At 32.1% G+C, this 23,075-nt stretch overlaps 1 protein-coding gene across 2 annotated transcripts in view; it reads left to right on the top strand.

The window, feature by feature from the left end:
• The window catches only part of RPS6KA6 (ribosomal protein S6 kinase A6), a gene marked incomplete at both ends in the record, with an annotated part of 100,116 nt that extends 77,593 nt beyond the window's left edge, over positions 1 to 22,523 (top strand). For both annotated transcript variants that reach the window (XM_080718624.1, XM_080718623.1), the window contains 9 exons: positions 171 to 301; positions 921 to 1,043; positions 1,544 to 1,633; positions 2,565 to 2,723; positions 5,137 to 5,298; positions 9,511 to 9,587; positions 11,717 to 11,834; positions 21,561 to 21,701; positions 22,398 to 22,523. In XM_080718624.1, the coding sequence (XP_080574750.1) occupies positions 171 to 301; positions 921 to 1,043; positions 1,544 to 1,633; positions 2,565 to 2,723; positions 5,137 to 5,298; positions 9,511 to 9,587; positions 11,717 to 11,834; positions 21,561 to 21,701; positions 22,398 to 22,523 (1,127 nt within the window). The remainder of the gene's footprint in view (positions 1 to 170; positions 302 to 920; positions 1,044 to 1,543; positions 1,634 to 2,564; positions 2,724 to 5,136; positions 5,299 to 9,510; positions 9,588 to 11,716; positions 11,835 to 21,560; positions 21,702 to 22,397) is intronic.
• Positions 22,524 to 23,075: the final 552 nt, after the last annotated feature.

Here is a 23,075-nt window from a genome sequence, read left to right as displayed (position 1 = left end):
TATAATATATATATATATATATACACACACACATATATATATAAACATTATATACTCTCTCTATATATAAAGTACATATTGGCATTTAATGGTTTTTCACTTAAAAACTGCTGACCTTTTATGTCATAGAACTCTCCCTAATTATAGTTATATAATTATTTGAACATTAGATTCTCCTGGTTTGCCAGCTAGTGCAAATGCTCATCAGCTCTTCAAAGGCTTCAGCTTTGTTGCAACTTCTATTGCAGAAGAATATAAAATTACTCCAGTCACAAGTGCAAATGTATTACCAGTTGTTCAGGTAAATTTTACTTAATTACATGATTTGGCTTAGAGATATATCAGTTTGGGGATAATTATTCTTCTCAGGTATTAATAATGAATTTTCTATCTTTTTAGAACGTGATTTTTAACTACTTCATCTCTCAGTATGAGTTAAAGGTGTTTGTGTATATATTGAAAAAAGCAGCATCAACCTTTAATTATATTCATGTCTGTTGGCAAAAATGTTAGCATGATTTATAATCTAGTTGATTTACTTTATTGGCCTCAGGAATCTAGAAGCCTACATTTTAGAATTGGTTGAGTCTGTATAAGCAATTAATAAATATTAGTAAACATTTATAAGCATGTGTTATTTTTTAATTTTTTAATATTTTTAAGATTATATTTAGGATGAAAGATTTCATTCACTTTGGGTACATATGTGAGGATATCAATGCAATTTCAATATCTTGTATGGATTAAGGGGAGAATGGGGAGGGAACCCGTAGCAAAGCCCACCAAATGCTTTGTGTATGTAGGTCACTCTCACTGAATGACATTAGAATGTGGAACTACAATGCACAACAAATATATTATAAAAGAAAATGGAAAATATTCTATGATCCTTAGTTGTTTTTCTTTCTAAAATAAAAAAGATAAATGGAAATGCTGCACAGTTTGGTGAAGTATATGAACTGAAAGAGGATATTGGTGTTGGCTCCTATTCTGTTTGCAAGCGATGCATACATACAACTACCAGCATGGAATTTGCAGTGAAGGTATTGCCTCAGCCTACCTTGTTTATTTGATGTATGTAACTTAAATTACAGGTTAACTCACAGGTATGTACAATAAAAAGAGTGGAGATTTAAAGAATGATGAGAAAGATCTCTAAGACTTAATACTTTTTCCATTTAAATTTCTTTGCAAGATTTTATTTTGGAGGAATAGTGTATTTCATTACTATTTTGCTTTTACCTACTCTTATTTTAACTTAGTATGCCAAGATTGGATAATACTTATGATTACAGTTCATTTAGATCAAATTATCATTTAGTATATTCTCAGTAAAATGAAATATAATGATAAACAAAGTGCTATGATTTAGTTTTTTGTTAAATTTCCATTATAAGGAATTTATAAATGTTAAAATAATGAAATAATAATCATCAATGAATTTTAATTATTCATTTAAAAATACAACCAAATTGAAAATTATTCATTTTTAGACAAAGAAAATCAGTTTCCTTAGATTATTTTTCTTTTGTTTTTTTCTTAGATTATTGACAAAAGTAAGCGAGATCCCTCAGAAGAAATTGAAATTTTGATGCGTTATGGACAGCATCCTAACATTATCACTTTGAAGGATGTAGGTATTTTGAAATCTAAGTATCAGCTATATTAGGGAAATTATGGCCTAGACATTTATATGAGTGGTATTTTTAATGTCATGCTACAAAATTTCAAGACCTTTAAATTTGCCACTTTAATTCTCTTCTCCTATGATTTTATACTCCTCCTCATAGAATGTCAAAAAAGTACTATCATGGTTGGTAAATGAGTGTCTTGATTACTTGAGTATATTCTGGCGGTTAACTTTACATAATTAGCACCATTTATTTTTCTATAGCAATATAAATATAGATGATACAGGAAAGTTGGTATCAGCCAGATTTTATGGCAACTTTACTTTCTTGTTTATACAGCATTTGGTTGTAGCATTACGGATTGATCCTTAAGTAAAATAGTATTATTAGCCTGTAGTTTTGTAAATTAAACATATAACCCATACATACCCCCCTATACACATACACACACACAAACACACACATCTCACATCCCCTAAGTTAAAAATATAGATATTTTTCTTGTTTATTTTCTTTGACATACTGTTGAATTCAGTATAAATTTAAGACACATATCAGATAATAGATAAATAATATATTTACAGCCAGAAAAAAACTGTTAGTGAAGAGAAGAATCAATAAAATAATAAATATGAGGTAGATGTCATTTGAGCATCATAGAATTCTACTTTTTCATTTATATCCTTTAATGAACTATAACCTACAACCTCAAAACTTCATAAAATTATATGTTCAACATGGTCTCATAGGACTATTATGTAAGAGGATTTTTTTTATCCAATTCAACCTCAGTACAGTTTGTACTACATTAACAGTACAGAAATAATGTGGTTTTTTTTAATGTCAGAGGTTCACTGGCAAAGAAAAGCAAATACAATTTAAACATTTCAGAATTATAATTAGAGCTAATAAAAGAAAAACTTTCCTTTTCAGGTCTTTGATGATGGTAGATACGTTTATCTTGTTACGGATTTGATGAAAGGAGGAGAGCTACTGGACCGTATTCTAAAACAAAAATGTTTCTCAGAACAGGAAGCTAGTGATGTACTGTATGTAATAACTAAGACAGTTGATTATCTTCACTGTCAAGGAGTGAGTTATAATTATATTTTTCTCTATAATTATGGGACCTATATCTTCCTAAAATTATATATAGGAGATGATGCTGCCTAAAGTAAATTACTTTTTCTGTCATTGTGTATTTAATAGCAAATATACTAATAGAACTCATGTCGTGAAGGTTATAGATTTATAAAACTGGCTAATGCTTTATTCTCTTTTGGCTGTCTGTTGACCTTGATTTAATGGTAGGTTAGTTTTTGAAATGGTTTTAGCTATATACATTTGCCTAACCTTGCCTTTGAAACTAATAAACCTAATCAAATTTGAAAAAAGTGAAGTATACACGAATTAACCAAGGACATATTGTGAATATTATTGAAATTTTATTATGCTTAACATAATGTGTGGTAGTAAGAGGACTGTATGTCTTTACCTGTGTTCTCCTTTCTCCTAATATTGTAAGAAATTTAGATTCTAAACATTTGAGATACTCCTATATTAAATTTTGTGGTACAGAAGCAGGCAGGCTTATTATTTTGCTCTCTGTCCTTCTCTGCATGTCCCTTCCTTCCTTCCTTCCTTCCTTCCTTGCTTCCTTCCTTCCTTGCTTTCTTGCTTTAGGTAGTGGGAATGGAACCCATGGGCATTCTACCTCCAAGCTACACCCTCAGCCCTATTTTTTATTTTGTTGCAAAAGGCCTCATTAAGTAGTAGCTGAGGCTGTCCACGAACTGCGATCCTCCTGTCTCAGCCTCCAAAATCTCTCTTTTATTTTTAAGGCACCTTAAGCAAGCACTCTACCACTTGACTATATCCCTGTTGCCTTCTAATTTTATTTTGAGACAGGGTGAGGCTAATTTTCCCAGGCTTGCCTCGAATATGTCATCCTCCTGCTTAAGCTACCTGATTAGTTGGGATTCTAGGTACCCAACTCTCTCCAGCTATTTCTGTCTCTTCATAAAGAAGGCAAATGAAATGAGTTACCAAAATTCAGCTTTTATTATATATCTGTGAATTTAAAACTGTTGTATTCACGTACCCTTTTAACTATAAACAATAAGAATAACACTTCAGAACTGACCCAGTGAAAGTTATATATGAATTAATCTTATAATTAATACAAGTACACTAATAAATTTTGTGCGTTGTTTCATAAAGAACATTTTTAGTACTTTGACATGAATTTCATACCAAAGGAGTAGAGAAGTTCTATCATAATTCTTCTATTGTCTTTGTCAACATCATGTAAAGGATCGCCAGAATTATTGAGAAAAATGATAAGCATTTCTTCTTAGGTTTATTATTTTATAAACTCAGTTTTTATATAAATTGAATAAGTTAATAGACACATTGAGCATAAATACGAAGCATTTTAAAAGGTGTTGCAAAATCAAACATGAGTATGACTTGGTTCTTAAACTACTTCCAATTTTGTTTCCTGCTGATTAAAGGTGGGACTGGATTAAATGAAGTGTATTATAGTAGCAGGAAAATCATCACATAGTGCATTCCAGAAATTTTTCCAGTTCTGCATGTCCTTTATTATTTCTATTTTTCTTTTGGAACCCCCAAATTTTGGCTGAAAGTTGCATGCATTAAGAGTATGTTTTGTTTTAATTCATTGGGAATAGTTTTATAATAGCCACTTAAAAACATTCATCAGTTCATGGTTCATCACAGTGTCAGAATTAATTTTATTTTTTCTTGGGACTGTATTCTGTTTCCTTGTTTCTTATGTATCAGGTAAATTTTAATTGCATCCTATTATGATACTAAATTATGGAGATATTTCTATTGTATATAATTGTTTTTATTTTAATTGTTTAAGTGCTGCATTAATTTTCTTCTATGCATTTTCAACTCAGGGGTCATTTCTGGCTCTTTCAATTGCAGTATTCCCCACACTCATCAGTAATATTTTCCAGCATCTCTTTTCTCATCCTCTGGGCAATAATAGTTGGGATGTTCCACATGTGTCTTCATCACCACTATCTATCATAGGGACTGTACTTAATCTCAGGCTAAATGACAATCAGTAAACTCCCTGTATTTCCTCCTTTCTTCAAGTGCATGGTCCTCACCATCTGTTTCCTTTCACTCTCCCTACACCTTCAGAGAGTTGATCTTTGTATTATAGCTAGGTTTCAGAGTTGTTGTTTGTTTGTTTTTTTACTATAAGTAGGGAAATGTTGGGTCTCTAATATCCAGAACTGGAACTGAGAGTCAAGGTTGAAGATGAAAAACAAAAGTGCTGGCTTGAATAGCAACTGGAGTATCTATTTGATCAAGATAATTTTCTGTGTATACTTTAGGCCACAGGTTGGAGAAAATGTCATTTGTGAAATTTTGTAATTGGGAGTTTCTTTTTTTTGATAATATAGTGAAATGCTTTATTTTACAACTATTTATAGCAGTTTAATTTTTTTTAAATTTTAAACTAAAGGTGGTTCATCGTGATCTCAAACCTAGTAATATATTATACATGGATGAATCGGCCAATGCAGATTCAATAAAGATCTGTGATTTTGGATTTGCAAAACAACTTCGAGGGGAAAATGGACTTCTTTTAACTCCATGCTACACTGCAAACTTTGTAGCACCTGAGGTATTTTTAAAGTTTTAATTATGTGCCTTTCATTCTTTTTCTTTAATTGAAATATATTATTTCATTCATTTCTTATAGCACAAAGGTAAAAGCTGAGTTATCTGTTCTCTCCCAACTATAGGGCTCTTTAAATTAGTACATTGTGATGATACCTGATATATAATTATTCCGACTATGAGCATTCACCCAATCAAAATGTAATAATTAGACTATTCTATTGGGCTCTTTACTCGTTTCATAATTACAAGGTTTTAGAATTTAGAGCCATGGTAAAGATAGCCAAAACTTCAATATACTGCATATTCCAAAGAAGGAATTGAGGTACCTTATATGATTTACTCGAGTCCAACCCAGCATTCACTTAGTAACAAATTCAATTTGTGCTTAGCATGCAATAATAGATATCAGTTAGTATTATGCATAATATGTAAGGGTAGTACCATTTCTAATTGTGTTTAGGAAGTATGTGTATGTGGCATGTGTGTGTGTTTTACTGGGGATGGAACAAAACCCAGAGAAAATCTACCTCTGAAGTGTACTCACAGCCCAATTTATTCTTTTTTTAATTCTGAAACAGGATCTCATTAAGTTGTAGAGGGCCTCACTAAGTTCCTGAGGCTGACCTCAAACCTGTGATCCTCTTGTCTCAGCTTTGCAAGTACTGGGATTAAAAGCTTGAGGCTTTTTATTCTAATTCCCAGAGAAAATAGTTTCACAAGAGTTTTTATAAGCAGTGTATATATGGAACTCTTGGTAAAAACATTCATATATAGATCTCAGGGTACAGAATCCTCAGCAACTTAGATCCTGTTTCAAAATAAAAATATAAGGATGGGAATATAGCTCAGAGATAATATATATGCCCTAGGTTCAATTCCTAGCATCACAAAAAAATCTTATTTTAAGATATTGATATTGAGGAATAGGCATTAATATGCTTTATAGGCTTTATTTAATAAGAAATTTGCCCTATATGAAACTATGCATATATCTAGAGAATATTGATTTAGCATATATTTTAATTAAATTCATCAAAAATGAATGTACAAGTTTTCTCATAATAGATAGAAACTAAGATTTTCAAAATAAAAATTGAGACATGATTTAACAAGGATATATTGTACTTTCCCCAGGTGCATGAGATAAGAGTTTGGACATAAAAGTAGTTGCCTTCCTAAGACATTTCCATGATTTTGTAGGGTAGGAGGAAAGAATATTTGATTTGAGATTAGGACTCTTTTGTTAAATATAAGATATGGTCATCATAAACATTCTAATAAATTTATGGAATAGATATAGCAACAGAGTTATAGCATTTACACTTTAATGGTCAAATTTCTTAATGTTGACTTTATCTTGTGGACCTGAACTCTGGCATTATAGAAACTTCTCACTGGAAAAAGTTTAGAAGTAAATATGTCCCAAATGAACATCTCAAAAACAGACATTAAAATATAAAATATATGTAAGTCTATGTTTGTATTAATGGTTAGGTGAATATTTTAAGATTAATGATTAGACAAACATTTTAAATGAGCACGGTAGAATACAGCCCATTGATATTTTCTATCCTGAGAGACCTTCATTATAGTAAGACACTTTCACCATTGTATACTGAAGGTTTTCAGGTGGGCATGTAACCACTTCTTCATAACGAGTGCCTGAATTCACTTTGGGTAGTATTCATATTTTCAGAATGCTTTGAAAGGTTTTATCAAGTGCAGAATCCCCTGCTAATAGTCAACAAATATTTTTAAATTGTTGTGGATAAAACACAGAGTTCTTTTTGGTACGGATTACTTCTAAAAGTTCAGACCCTGCCAAAAGGTATTTGGGAAGTAAATAAAAGACATTATCTCTTAAACTAGAATTACAAAGATCCAAGTATTCATGTCGGTATCTTAAGAAATAAGATTTGTGAGGTTATATATTTATTACTTCATCACAGTGCATTAAGAGTCCTGGTTTGTTAAAAGAACAACTGCTTATTATAATTTTAGCTTAATAGAGATTATTTATTTACTTTTTAGGATATGCATTACTTTAGTCAACCTTTTAATCTTTAGTTCGTAGACGTATTTTACTATATACTTATGTCACAAAAGTTAATATATCTCCAAATTATTTATCCTTATATAAAACCAAGTCCATTATATTGTATTATCCAACCGATATTTAATACCTACTGAATCTAAGAATGTTCCTGAATTAATGGAACTTAAAACGGAGGAGTGTTTTGTCTGCAGCTCTTGATAAAGTAATACTTAAATTACCCTGCTTTGCCCTGGCTTTGGGCTATCATTTTTTTGTTTTTTCCCCCCGAATATGAATTTAGACTCTAGAATAAAGGGAATAAATATCTCTATGTATATTACATTTGGGGATTTAAGAAGCCAAATGGAAGAGTAGGTTATGACATTCTATTTTTCTCTAAAACAAGAAGGTATGGAACACAGCCTCTGTAATATACTTTTTCATTCCTGCCATTTACCCTGCCTTGTTTCTTTTATGACTACATATTTTCACTGTTGCAGGGCATTGAAACTAATTCTAGAACAAAAGTGAATGCATACAAATGTGCTTAAGTGTGATAAATCTAAAACAAGTTTTTCTGGGTTGGCCCTATTTAAGCAGTGTGTTGTCACCTGTGCAACTCTGTCCTCATAACTAGGAAGGTTCTGAAAGTATAAGTTTGTTTTGTTTGACATTGACTTGCTGTTTTGCCCAGGCTTTCCTCACACTCCTGGGCTCAAGTGACCCTCCTGCCTCAGCTTCCTGAGTAGCTGGGTCTACAGGTACATGCCACTGCACCTGGAAAGGAGGCAATGGAAATAGGAAATGCCAATAGCTGAATTGCTGATTAACACTCATCTAACTAATTCTTAAGACGTGGCCCTCAAGCCTGGCTATGCATTTAGTCACCAGAGGATTTTAAAAGGTTACTAAAGAATACAAGGATTCTCAGAACTTTGAACGGTGATTAGAAACTGAGAACAGATAGGGGAATAAGAGAAAGAAAGGTTTATATTTTACCAGAGCATTCCAACTTAGATATACTGTAACATGAATAGTTCGGTTCTACTATGGCATTTATTAGAGCCATTGTAATATCTACTTATATTATTTCTGAGGCATGCACAAACACATGTGGTTTTTGATAGATGTCTTATGTTTCTCAATATTGCACCTGTGTATTATAACTACACGTTGAATAGGAAAAACATCTTTAATTTTAAGTTAATTACATAATTTAATTTTTGCTTTTGTTAAATCCAAACATTAATATTTTAGCTGTTTGTAGATAAAAAATTCCATGCTAGTGGTTATACAGTCTCCAGTGTTAATGCATTAATAATGTTTCTATTTTGTTCCTGTGCCTAGAGGCTTTAGCAGTGGGCTTGTTTTCCTAAATGAAAAAACATGGCCTCATTTTATCACTTTATATTACTAACAAACTTTATTAACTTTATAGAGAAATCTCGCATGAATATATAATAAAGATATTATTTGGTTCCTATTAGTACTGGGCCCAAAACAAAACAAGTTACATAAATTATTGCATGAAATATTAATAAAGCTATTGAAAATATATCAAATATGTGTTTGTATTTAAGAAATATACTGCTGTTTTTAAGATATCATCCTTATATGAAATATAAATTTGTCCTTTTATAGTAAAACATTATTCTACCATCTCTGATATAGTAAAGATGCAGTTATCATAGATATTAAAAGCACAGGCTCTAGAGCAAGAAAGCCTGTCCTACTACGGACTAAATTGGTGATGTTGAGCAAGTTACTTAACATCTGTCTCAGTTTCCTCATCTTCAAAATTAGAACAAGAATATATCTTCATAAAGTAATTTTTAAAATTGAAAGCCTTAGTACTATTTATTTATACATATTAATATTAAGGTTTGATGTCTGTATATCTGGTTCCTAAGGAAACGGATGAAACCTCATTGAGGTCAGGGATTACATCATAGACTGTTGTCTTTTACCATGGCCATGTGCTTCAGCTTATAATAATACCCATTTAATCACTGCTTGCTAATTGCAGAATATTTTGCCTTTAAAACTAAGTGTATACAATTATTTAAAATTTAATATCACAAATGTTTGTGAAATTATGAAAAGAAAAATGACTTTATTTTGAATGAGAAAATTGAATTTATACTGAGTATGACCACATAATGAGTTTTTCTTTCTTAGGTTCTTATGCAACAGGGATATGATGCTGCTTGTGATATTTGGAGTTTAGGCGTCCTTTTTTACACAATGTTGGCTGGGTAAGAAACTTACATGTCCATGTAGTCATGTGAATTTCACCTGTATACCTTCATCTAGAAAAAAGACAAAAATAACCTTAAGAAATATCCTATTAACATTAAAATATTATATTACTTATAAAATTAAAAACAATGTGTAGAATGAGGCACTGTTAACATAGTAACATAATTAGAAAACAGTTTCAACTGGAATAAAACTTTAAAGAGAAAGTGTACATTTTAGTTTGATTTTTTATTTTGAGTAATACAATTACTTTATAATGTATTTACCTGATCATAAAATAAGGGCATTTTTTAACAGGAACTTGCTCTTTGAACTTATTGATATTAATTTAATCTTTTAAATTACTTGAATCCTGGCTCCCTTCACAATAAATTTACTAAGATCATATTTAATGCCAAATTTACAAGCAATATTGAGCAAAACTAACCTTCAGAAACACACACAGCTGCTCTCTCATGAAAGGATAAAGATAAACTCAAATCATATGTAGTAAGAATTTTACCATGTTAAAGTTGCAAAATGTACAAATAAGATAAGTGCTAACTTCTGTTCAACAATGAGTAGTACTCTCAGTTATAAGTAAAATATTATGGCCACAGAAATGATTCTAATAAAGGAAAAGGCTTGAGTATTTATTTAAGTGTAACGTTTTAATTAAATTGGATTTTTTGTTTATAGTACTGAGGATTGAAAGCAGGGGCATTCTACCTTTGTTGCACACCTCCAGCATTATTTTATTTTTTAGTTTGAAACAAGATCTCACTAAGTTACTGGGCACTGGCCTTGAATCTCAAAACCTTCTGTCACAGCCTCCCAAGTACTAAGATTACATGTATGCACCATCATTGCTGGCTAATTAAATTTATTTTAAGGAGTACATAAAATTTACAAATATTAATGCTATGTTATAATAAATTGACATTGTAATAACTGCATATTTCAATTTTATGTACCTTTTAGATATTACTAACTTATACAGAATACTTAATTATGAACCACAGCAAGTGCTGAAGTTATATATAACTAAAGTTTAAATATCAAATACAATGAATACTTATGAACACTGTTAGTTTGAAATCATAGTATACTATTTCTAGCTTGCTGCTTTCGGATATTTTTTATAACTAAATAAGAAGTGATTGTGTATGATTTTAGGATTATCTTAATATGTACATAGGGAATTAAGACATTAATATTGCCAGGCATGGTGGTGCACAACTGTAATCCCAATACTTAGGAGACTGAGCTGGGAAGATTGCAGATTTGTGGCCAGCCTCAGTAACTTAGGGAGGCCTTCCACAAATTAGTGAGACCCTGTTTCCAAGTAAAAAATAATTTTGAGCAGGAGGTGTAGTTCAGAGATAGAATTCATTTGAGTTCAATTACCAGCACCACACAAAAAAGATATTAATGTATATTTGTTATGCTTTTATCCATAAATCAGTATTCCAAGCTCAAAATTTGAATAATAATTTTAGTTCCCTATGTTAAAATAGTGCAAACATGACCTGTCTTTCTATGATCAATTTTTTAAAAAAACATTTTGTTTATAAATTTTCTTCCCAATTATGAATAATTTGAGTTACATAATGACTTTAATGACTGTGGATTTTTAATCATATTGCTATAAGTATTTAACCAATTTATTTTATAGACATTCATTAAAATATTAATGATAATATATTGATAATAACAATAATAATGTAATTATAATATAACCAGTGCAATTAATGATATGTTAATAAAGCCAACACAATACATTGTAAATATATGAAATTAACATTTTCTTCAGAGTAACTATATTTGTTTACTAACTTATGCCTGGGAGAATAAAAAACATGTATTTTGTTAAAGTATAATTTTATGATTGTAACTTTACATGCAAATCCACTCTTATTTTACATTGATTAATAGATCAAATACAAAAAATGTGTACAAAATTCTCGTATCTTATACATAATTGTATTAAATTCATATTTTAAACAAAGTTTATATGAATAGTAAGAAGAAATATCAGATGATCTTAATTTTCTGTAGTAAATACTTACATATAATCTTTATTGATTTCAGTTATTACTGTTATATATGTTACTCTCATATCTACTAAAATATGCTTTATTCATAGCTATACTCCATTTTCTAATGGACCCAATGATACTCCTGAAGAGATACTGCTACGTATAGGCAATGGAAAATTCTCTTTGAGTGGTGGAAACTGGGACAATATTTCAGATGGAGCAAAGGTAGAAATATGAATAATTTTTGTGTTTGTGCTAAATTGCTAAAATCTTTCTGAGTTAGTATCTGCATTCGTGGAATATCTAATGGTGTCATGGCAGTATTTTGTGTTATTGACACATATTAACTATATACATTAAAGAGTATCACTATGACATTTCCATATATACATGTATCATACTGATCATGTCCACTCTCCTTTCTACCCTCTTTTACCCTTTCTTCTCTTCTCCTGCTGGCCCCTAACAGTCCTTCTACTTTCAGGTCATCTTTTTTCTTCTAGCTTCTACATATGAAAGAAGACATGTGATATTTGTCTTTAACTGTATGGCTTATTTCACTTAACATTATGTCTATTTGGTTCCATCCATTTTCTTCCGTCTTTATGCTTAAATAGTACTCCATTATATATGTTTACCATATATTCTTTATCCATTATATATCTTACCTATTTGAATAGTATTATAATAAATGTGGGTATGTAGGTAACTCTTAGGTATGCTGACTTTATTTCCTTTGTATATATACCCAGGAATGGTGTAGCCAGATCATATGGTGGTTGTAGTTTAATGTTTTTTTTTCCAGGATCCTCCATACTGTATTATATAGTGGCTATACTAATTTACGTTCCCACCAACAGTATATAAGAATTCCCTTTTCTACATATTTTTACCAGCATTTGTTATTTTATTTTGATTTTTATAATAGTAATTTTGATTGGGTAAAATGAAATCTACATGTACTCTTGACTTGTGTTTCCCTGATGGCTAAAAATGTTGATCATTTTTTATGTATTTACTGTCCATTTGTACATCTTCTTTTGTGGATTGTCTAATGTTTGGATTTGGTCCTAATTCCTTTTTGCATCTCTCTCTAATAATATTTATTCTTTCTCAGGCTCTTGTTTATTTTTATCCTCTTCTGTGTATATGATTCTTTTAATTATTTTCTACAATGCTGGCTTAATGGTCATGAATTCCTAGTGTATGCTTATGTTCGAAGGTTTTTATTTTTACCATAAATTCTGAATTATAGCTTTGCTGTATTATATAGTAATCTAGGTTGGCAGTTGCTGCCTTTCAAGCGGTGAAAGACATTATTCTGTTTCCACCTGGCCTTCATACTTTCTACTGATAAATCTGTTGTTTTGATGGGTTACTTTTGTACACAGTTTACCACTCCTCACGTTGTTCCGAATTTTTTCACAGATTACTTACAACATTGTGGCAAATGTTTTTTTTTGTTGTTGTTTTTCTTTTCCTGGTCATGTCCCTTTGATATTCTGGATGCCTCTAGTACCTGCATATGCATCAGCTTTCCAAGATTATGGAAAATTTTATATTTTATTTCACTAAGTAAGTTTTTTGTGCCATTAGCCAGTATCTCCACTTCTTCCTCGAAATATAAGTCTTAAATTTGGTCTTTTAACTTTGCAACAGAGCCCTTGTATATTCTGTTACGTTTCTTCTTTTTTCTTCATTACTATTTGTATGTTCTAGTTCATTTTTCTTATATTGAGCTCTGTATTCTTTCGTATGCTTGATCCAGACTATGAATAAGAGTTTTCACAGAGGTAAATTGATTTATTAGCTTTTCATTTCCAAGATTTCTATTTGTTTTTTTAGAATCTTTCTTTATTGAAATACTCCTTCATATACTGTATTGTTTTTCTAATTTTTTAAATTTTTTTTATTTGTGCATTGTAGTTACACATCTTAATGGGATAAAAGACTTGTGTAAACATATATGCACACATCGCCCAAATTGCCCTTACCTAATCCCTACCCCATTCCTTCCCCAACCTTCCTTCCCATGCTTGGCTTAGTGATTGACTTTGATATGTTTAAGTACATCATGTGCTTTAGAGAGTTTCCCTCTTCCCCCCTCCCATCCCTAAGTTACGTTGCCTTATTTGCTCCTCTATAGGATCTCCTTCTTCATCCACAGTTCCTCCTTAGCGTTTGCATATAAGGGAAAGCATCCAATTTCTTCTTTTCTGTGACTGACTAATCTCACTTAGCATAATATCCTCCAGTTCCATCCATTTCCCTGTAAATGATGTAATTGTGTTTTTTATGGCTGAGTAAAATTCCATTGTGTACATATCCCACAGTTTTGTAATCCATTCATCTGTTGATGGACATCTTGGCTGGTTCCATAGTTTGGCTGTGGTGAATTGTGCAGCTATGAACATAGATACACATGCATTCGTTTGGTAGTTTAGTTTTCTTTCTTTTGGGTAGATACCCAGAAGTGGTATTGCTGGATCGAATGGTAAATTTGTACCCATTCTTCTGAGAATCCTCCATACTGTTTTTTAAAGTGGTTGCACTAATTTGCAATCCCACCAACAGTGTTTTAGAATTCCCACTTCTCCACATCCTTGCCAGCATTTGTCGTTGTGTTTTGAATGATGGCCATTCTAGTTGGAGTTAGGTGAAATCTCAGGGTAGTTTTGATTTGCATCTCTCTGATTGCTAATGATGTTGAGCATTTTTTTCATGCATTTATTGGCCATTTGAATTTCTTCTTTCGAGAAGTGTCTATTTAGTTCACTTGCCCATTTTTTGATTAAATTATTTATTTTTTAGTGTTGAATTTCTTAAGCTCTCTGTATATTCTAGATATTAGTCCTCTATTGGAGGGTAGGTGGCAAAAATCTTCTCCCATTCTGTTGGCTCTCGATTAAGGTTCTTCACAGTTTCCTTTGCTGAACAGAAGCTCTTTAGTTTCATGCAATCCCATATATTAATTCGCCTTTTAGTTTGTTTTGCCTGTGGGGTCTTGTTGAGAAAATTCTTATCTGTGCCTATGTGTTGCAGTGTTGGACCTATGCCCTCTTCAAGGAGCCTCAAAGTCTCTGGTCTAATTTCCAAGTCTTTGATCCATCTTGAATTAACTATTGTACAGGGTGAGAAACTGGGATTTATTTCCATTTTTCTGCATATGGTTAACCAGTTTTGCCAACACCATTTGTTGAAAGACTATCTTTCTTTCAGTGTATGATTTTTTTGTCAAAAATAAATTGGCTGTAAGTGTGTGGATTTGTTTCTGAGTCTTCTATTCTGCTCCATTGGTCTATGTATCTGTTTTGTGCCAGTACTATGCTGTTTTTATTATAATGGCTTTGTTGTATAGTTTAAAGTCAGGTATTGTGATTCCTCCTGCATGGTTTTTGTTGCTGAGAACTACCTTGGCTATTCTGGGTCCAATTTCATTTAGTTGAGTTTTTAAACTTTTTAGTGGTGCATTGTTGTCATACATTTTAGTGGGTACGAGATGGTATAGGTACTTGTATCCTCATTTTATTAATTAATCATTTAAAATATTGATACTTTTTAAATTCTTTGAAATTTTCTCCACTTTGATATAGTGAAGTTTTGGGGGTGTATTTTTGCCTTATATTCATACTACCTATATTTCTGGGTTGAGATACATGCATCTGTTGGTATGGATATCTCTTCCACTCTTACATGTGGATTCTTTTAATGAGCTGATTTATCTTTACAGTGTTTCTCAGGTTGGAGTTACAGCTCAGCATTAAAGCACCCAACTCTATGTAGCCAAAGGGCTATGTTCAATCCCTTGCACTAATAGTTGAGTCTTTGGAGTGATCCTGTAGGTGTAAGATGAGGCCCCATAAAATGGTCATAGGAAATGGATGGTATCAACTCATTTCCCTCCTGCCCTACAAATGGCATGTCAAATGTACAATCAGGACAATACTGGATTCAGTCTTCTGGAACAGAGACAGTGTGGAGCCAGCAGCTAGCCATGCTGCAAACAAGTAAACAACTTTAGATTTAGCTTAAAAGAGAAAACTATAGATTATTCTCTAAAACTGTTTGATAGTATGAACTTGTTAAAATTTGGTTAATATTTTTCTTAGGGAATGGTGATTTTAAAGTTTGATATTAATTTATACTGAGGGTTAAAGTTAGGGTTAGGGATGTATTTTTATTTTGAGCTGTATATCAGGAGAATCTACTTTGCTTTGGGAAGTCAGTCATGATTTGCAACTAAAAAATTGACCATCTTGCAGGTTAAGGCACATGTAGACTTGTACACCATTTATACAAGATCTTAGCTTTAAACAATTTAATTGGATATTTTGCTTTAGCTAAGTTGAGCATATATAGTTTGCCTCAGACAGTCCTGATTTATGCCTTTCATTCATATATGTCCTAAATTTGGATAAGAATTTTTATGGCTATCATAGCTTAAACTGTACTTAATATCAGTTAAATTTGTTCAGTGAATATATAATAAAACTTTGATTTTATATTTCATTTTGAAGTTGGATTTTTATTTTGGAAAGAGGGATTTATATACTTCATGAATGTTGAATTATTACCACAAACATTGAGCAGTTTCTGTATCCATGTGATAGTTACTAACTCAAGAAGAAAGTTGTAAGATTTATATAAAATTTAGGCATCAATGTTGAATGTAATAAGTAAAGTATGACAGACAATATAGTTTAGCAATTAGTAGTATCACTCAGGAGTCAGATAGCCTAGAATGCATAGCTTGACTCTTATTTACGAGTTATATATCCTTGACAATGTTGTTTAACCTCTTTGTGCCTCAGTTTTCACATCTGTAAATTTAAGGGTTGTTACAAAGATTAAACAGCTGTGTAAACAAATTATATATATGGCATTTAGTAAGTATTCAGTAAGCATTGGGGATATTTTTGAGAATATATAAGAATTCTAAGAATGAAATGTTAATTTTTCAGCTCATCTTTAACACTAGAGTCCCTTTTTATTAAAATTTAAAGCATTAGAGTATTTTCAATATTTGCAGAAATGTGTCTCCTAAAATTCTTGTTCATTCTCTCACCTTTATCATTACCTGTGTACCTTTTAATAATCATTCAAAATCTTCAGGCAAGTAGAAAAGGTCAGATAATATTTAAAGAGCACAGTAGCATGTTTTTCCTAAGATTAAGTCTGTGTAGGCTATTTATATGTTGAAGCATACTTTGATGAGTGTCTTAACCTTTAGAGCCAGACCAGATTTTTTAAAAACAAATGTACTGCAGTATAATTGATACACAATCCAATGCAAGTATATAAAGCATATAATTTAATGTTATTACATACTTTTGAAACCTTCACAAAAATCAAGATAAAGAACATACATATCACTCCTAAAACTTTCCTAATATTCTTTTCTAATCCTTCTCCCATACGTATCTCATATCACCAACTCACAATCTCTTATTTCCCTCATTCCCTGGTGACCATGGACTTGTGGCCAGAAACTAGGTTATATTTTCTAGAAGTGATTTTAAACGAAATCACAATCTATATACTGTTTTGCTATCATTCACCTATCATAATTATTTTAAATCCATCCATCCATGTTTTCAAACACATTAATAGTTTATTACTTGAAATCTGTTCACTTGCATTTTTTTATTTTTATTTTTTTTATTTTTTTGCCATACCAGGGATGGAACTCAAGGCCTCACAGATGCTAGGGAAGTATTCTACTACACTAAGCTACATTGCATCCCTTTTTATTTTATTACAAGACAGTGTCAAGCTAAGTTGCCCAAACTGGCCTTGAATTTGAGATCCTGCTACCTCAGCCTATTGATTAGCTGGGATTAGAGTGTCTACCACCAGGTCCACCCAGATATCCAGTCACATCTTGATGAGTATTTGAGTTTCTTGCAATTTTGATAGTGTCAATAAAGCTACTATGAATATCTATGTTTGTGTGGATGTTTTATATAAGTACCTAGGAGCATGAATAGGTCATATGTTTAGCTTTTTAATTAATCACTCTCTTATTTTCAAAGTGCCTATGCCATTTTAAATTCCTATCAACATTTAATGAGATATTTCATTTTGCCATATCGTTTGTAGCCATTTATTTAGACTTTAAAAAATTTTAGTTATTTTGAAAGGTGTATAGTATCTGGTAGTGATTTCATTGTCATCAATTTCCCTAGTCACTATGATGTTTAGTGTTTTTCCTGCACTCATTTGCTATCCATTGATCCCCCCCCTTTTTTTTTGGTGGTACTGGGGTTCCTGGAAGCCCTTCTACCTCCGGGCTACACTCCCAGACCTATTTTATATTTTTGAAACAGGGTCTCTTACGCCAGCGCGGCTGGCTTCGAACCTGAGCGATCCTCCTGTCTCCGCCTCCCAAGCGCGGGGATTACAAGCGTGCGCCACCACGCCCGGCCTTGATCCCCCCTTTCTTAAGGGATTGTCTTATTACTGAGTTTTGAGAGTTCTTAAAATATTTTGGAAACAAGTGCTACTTCATATATATAGAAAATATTTTCTCTCAGTCTGTGAATTGTCTTAAGTATTTTTCAAGGCTCAGCTGTTTCTAATTTGATAAAATTCTAGTTATCAAATTTTTCTTCTATGTGTCCTGTTTTGGTATGATAGCTAAGTGATTTCAAATATTTTGTGTGCTTTTTTTCTAAAAGATTTAATTTTAACTATTACTTTTTGTCCCGTGGTCCATTTTTATTAAACATGTTTATGCAGTACAATATAGTCAAAGTTCATCTGGGCATGGTGATCCCAGTTTGTAATCCCAGCATACGAGAGGCGGAGACTTGAGGATAGATGTTCGCGGACAGCCTCAGCTACTTATCAAGGCCCTTTGCAACTCAGTGAGATTCTGTTTAAAAAAATAAATAAATAAAAAAACTAAGAAATAGGACTGGGGGTGTAGCTTGAAGATAGAATGCCCTGGGTTCCATCCCAAGCATTGCTATATACATATATAGTCAAAGTCCATTTTTCCATATGGAAATTCATTTGACCTATTACCACTTGTTGAAAATATATTTTCTCCACTGAACTGTATTTGTGTATTCATAAAAATCAACCATTCATATATCTATATTTATACGCGTTTTTCTGTTCCATTTACCTCCTTGTATATTTTTTCCCCATTGCCACACTGTCTTGATAAATATCGATGTATATTTAAGTTTTCAAATCAGGTTCAATAGTCTCCTCTTATCTCTAGTTTTTCTTTCTGTGGTTTCAGTTAAATATGTTCAACTGTGGCCTAAAAATATTGAGAGGAAAATTCCAGAAATGTACAATTCATAATCTATAAATTATATACCATTTTTTGGTGGTACTGGAGTTACTGGAAACCCTTCTACCTCCGGGCTACACTCCCAGACACCTATTTTTTATATTTTTATTTGGAAACAGGGTCTCTTAAGCCAGCAAGGCTGGCTTCAAACCTGCATGATCCTTCTGTCTCCGCCTCCCAAGCGCGGGGATTACAAGCATGCACCACCACACCCGGTCCAAATTATATACCATTCTGATTATCATGATATAAAACTTGCTATCTCACAAGAAGGGTGTGTATAGTACAATAAGATATTGGGAAACAGAGACTACATTCACATGTTCTTATTATAACATTATAATTCATCTACCTTAATAATGTTGTTAATTTTTTCTATACCTAAATATAATAAATATGAATGTAAAGGTAAAATATAGTACCTTTATGGTTCAATAATGTCTACAGTTTCAGTCATACACTGGAGTCTTGGGATATATTCTTTGTAGATACAGAAGAAATAATGTACTGTTAGTCTTCCAACTGTGTGTGTGTGTGTGTGTGTGTGTGTGTGTGCGCGCGCACATGTGTGTGGGGGTGTGGGGGGTATACTGGGGATTAAACCCAGGGGCATTCTTTCTACCACTAAACTACACCCCCAACACTATAATTTTGAAGCAGAGTCTCACTAAGTTGCTTAAGGCTGCCTTGAACTTGAGATTCTCTAGTCTCAGCCTCCCAAGTACTAGGATTACAGGTATAAGTTTTGATTTGCATCTATCTTATGCCTAATGATGCTGAACACTTTTTCATACACTTATTGGCCATTTGAACTTTTTTCTTCTGTGAAGTGTCTATTTAGTTCACTTGCCCATTTTTGATTGGGTTGTTTTCTTAGCGCTGAGCTTCTTGAGTTCTCTATATATTCTAGATAATCGACCTCTGTCAGAGGAATAGTTGGGGGGAAAAATTTCTACCATTCTGTCAGCATTCTGTTGAGGTTCTTGATAGTTTCCTTTGCTGTATATAGCTGAATTTTATTTGCTAAAATTTGTTTTGTAATTCATATCTATGTTCATGAAGGATATTGTTCTATTGTTTCTTTTTTGCAGTGTCTTTGTCTGATTTTGATATCAGAGTAATGCTCGTCTCATTAAATGAATTGGAAAATATGTCAAACACATTAGCACAATTTTTCATATTTCCTTATTATGCTATTAATATCTGTAGACTCCATAGTGATGTCTACTTTCTCATTTCATCTGTAGTTATGGATTTGTTTATTCCTCTGCAGTTTTAATGTTCTTTGCTTCATGTATTTTGGTCCTCTGTGTTTGGCTTTTGCTGGGGATTGAACCTAGAGGCATTCAACTTCTAACCACACCCTCAACCCTTTTATTGTTTTATTTTGAAACAGGTTCTCGTTAGGTTGCTGAATGTCTCACTACTTGCTGAGGCTGTCCTCAAATTTGTGATCCTCTTTGTCTCAGGCTCCCAGGTACTGTGATCTTAGGCATATGCCACCACACCTGGCTTGGAGATCTGCTTTTATATGAATACATCTTTATACGTTTACCCCCTTGATGGGTTATCCCCTTTATGATTATAAAATAAACTTCTTTATACCTGGTAGTATTTACCTTTATTTTTGAAAAATGGGACTGCATATGTCTCTTCGACATACTGAATTCAGTTTCTTTGGATACATAACTAGTAGTAATGCTAGATTTTGCAGTAGTCCTCGTTTTAATTTTTTATGATTACCATTTCGGTCTATTTCATTAAACTTATTCATCTTATTTTAGTATTCTGTGTTTTTCTCATCTTTACTTTTCTCAGTAGATTGTTTTGTTTGATTGTCCTCTTTTGTAAATAATTTCAACCAATTACATTATCCTTTAGATTCTGATATTACTTCTTAGAGTGTTTATTTCACTGCTTTTGTTATTGATCAAACGTTTGCAAGTGATGATTTTTGTTTCTCCATTAGAAAATGACTTGTTTAGGAACATTTACTTCATTTTATAAACAATTATAGGGATAGTTTTATTGAAAACTGTTACAGAATTTAATATGTTTTAAATTGAGTTATGCTGTGAGGGCATGTGAAATTCAGAAGATTTTTGCTTTACCAGTTCAAATAAGTATGTTTATAGTTACCCTTGATATCAAACTTAAGATACTCAGACCACTACTATGCTAGCAGCCAATTGCTAACATTTATTTATATTTAGCTTATTTTAGTATGGTATGCAGTATGTCTCTAGTTATTGAGTGGATTACATGGGACCCTACCTTCTATGTTATGTCTGTATACACATATGCTTACAGCTTTATGCAAATTCCACTTGCTCCATTCTTTGCTTGATCATTTAGCGCATTCCAGAATAAATCATGCCACTTCACGTTTTCCTCCACTATCACTAAAGATATTCCAGTTCCCCAGTCTTGACATCTACAGATAATACATTTGTACATATACACTTACAAATAATAAATTAGGGCTCATAATATATTAAAATAAGTTTCAAGATTATTTTTGACCATTAGCTTTGTATATATTTTGTTTTTCAAATTTGTAAGTAAAATAGAACAGATTATAAATTGTTGGTGCGTTTATATTTTGAGAAAATGTGAAATGGTATATATTTATTTTTATTTTCATTAAGGATTTGCTTTCCCATATGCTTCATATGGACCCACATCAGCGATATACTACTGAACAAGTACTAAAACACTCATGGATCACCCACAGAAACCAGTTGCCGAATGATCAACCAAAGACAAATGATTCACCACATGTTTTTAAGGTAAAACATGAGTATATTTATTTCTTAAAGATACTTTTATCTTTTATATATAACAACTGTGTATTCTTCTTGACTTTCTTTACAATCCACTTTCTGATGATAAAATAAAAATAACATACTTGCTTTTTCTTGGTACTGTGGATTAAACCCAGGATCATCTTACCTCTGACATTACACACCCAGTCCTATTTTATTTTTTTTAATTTTGAAACAGGGTCTTGCTAGGTTGCTGTGAGGGTCATACTAAATTCCCGAGGCTGGACTGGAACCTGAAATCCTCTCTTAGCCTCTCAGTTACGAGGATTATAGGCATATGCCACCATACCCAGCTTTTAATTGTTTTTGAAAGACACTTAAGCTATGAGGTCAATAAATGCCGAATTTCATATAAAAACAAAAGATTTATATTAGTGACTACATTGTGAGAATTTATTCTGATTTTTATATTCATAGACATTGAGCCTAAATTTTAAATTTTAATGTTTTCACAATTTTTCTATAGATCATAGTTACTTACATGAAAAATATGTAAGTAAAGAGTCATTAACTTACCAGGAGAGTATCAATGCACAGAATACACTCATTATTTTCCTGGGAAAATATTTTGTTCTAGATAAATGTTTCACGATATAGTGTGGATTTTTTTTTATATCCAGAGATTGTTACTCAATTTGTAATGTTTTTGTGTTATTTTAGGGAGCAGTGGTTGCCACATATTCTGTCCTGACTCACAAGACTTTTCAACCAGTCCTAGAGCCTGTTGCTGCTTCAAGCTTAGCTCAGCGACGAAGCATGAAAAAGCGAACATCAACTGGCTTGTAAGATTTGCAGTGTTCCTCAGCTAAACTGGATGAAGAGAAAATTAAACATGTGGCTTTTTACCCAATCCCATATCAAAGGCATTGTTTTCTGCTACATTACTTGAATATTCTCTTTAAGTCCCCCTTTTTAGGGAGAGTAAAATTTTAAAAACACATATACAGGTCCACAATATTCATACTATGTTGTTTCACAGTAATGTCCAAGTGTTTATTTAAACATATAATTGGTGTCCATAGGTCATAACAATTTCTCTGCACACTAGTTTCTAAAATTTATTTCAAACAAAGTTACTCTATTATTTTTTCTAGTTTCATACGACATTATGGTTTAGGGAATCATCAACTAATCAAAATGCTTATGGTATAGTGCCAAGCAATGTCAGTATTTTTTAGTATCAGATATTGGATGATAGGCTTTTTTTTTTTCGAAAAAGAGAAACAAGTATTGTGGGAACTTGTCGTGTATAACCAAAGGACTCCATTCATTTGACTCAGTGTAGTTATTAAAATGTACTCATAATAGACTGGTGCCAGAGCAAGATACGTTTGTATT

Source organism: Muscardinus avellanarius (assembly GCF_963383645.1).
Source record: "Muscardinus avellanarius genome assembly, chromosome: X".
NCBI classification, from domain to species: Eukaryota; Metazoa; Chordata; class Mammalia; order Rodentia; family Gliridae; genus Muscardinus; species Muscardinus avellanarius.
The sequence above is the reverse complement of the archived record's forward strand: the minus strand, read 5'-3'. Positions and strand labels throughout refer to the sequence as shown.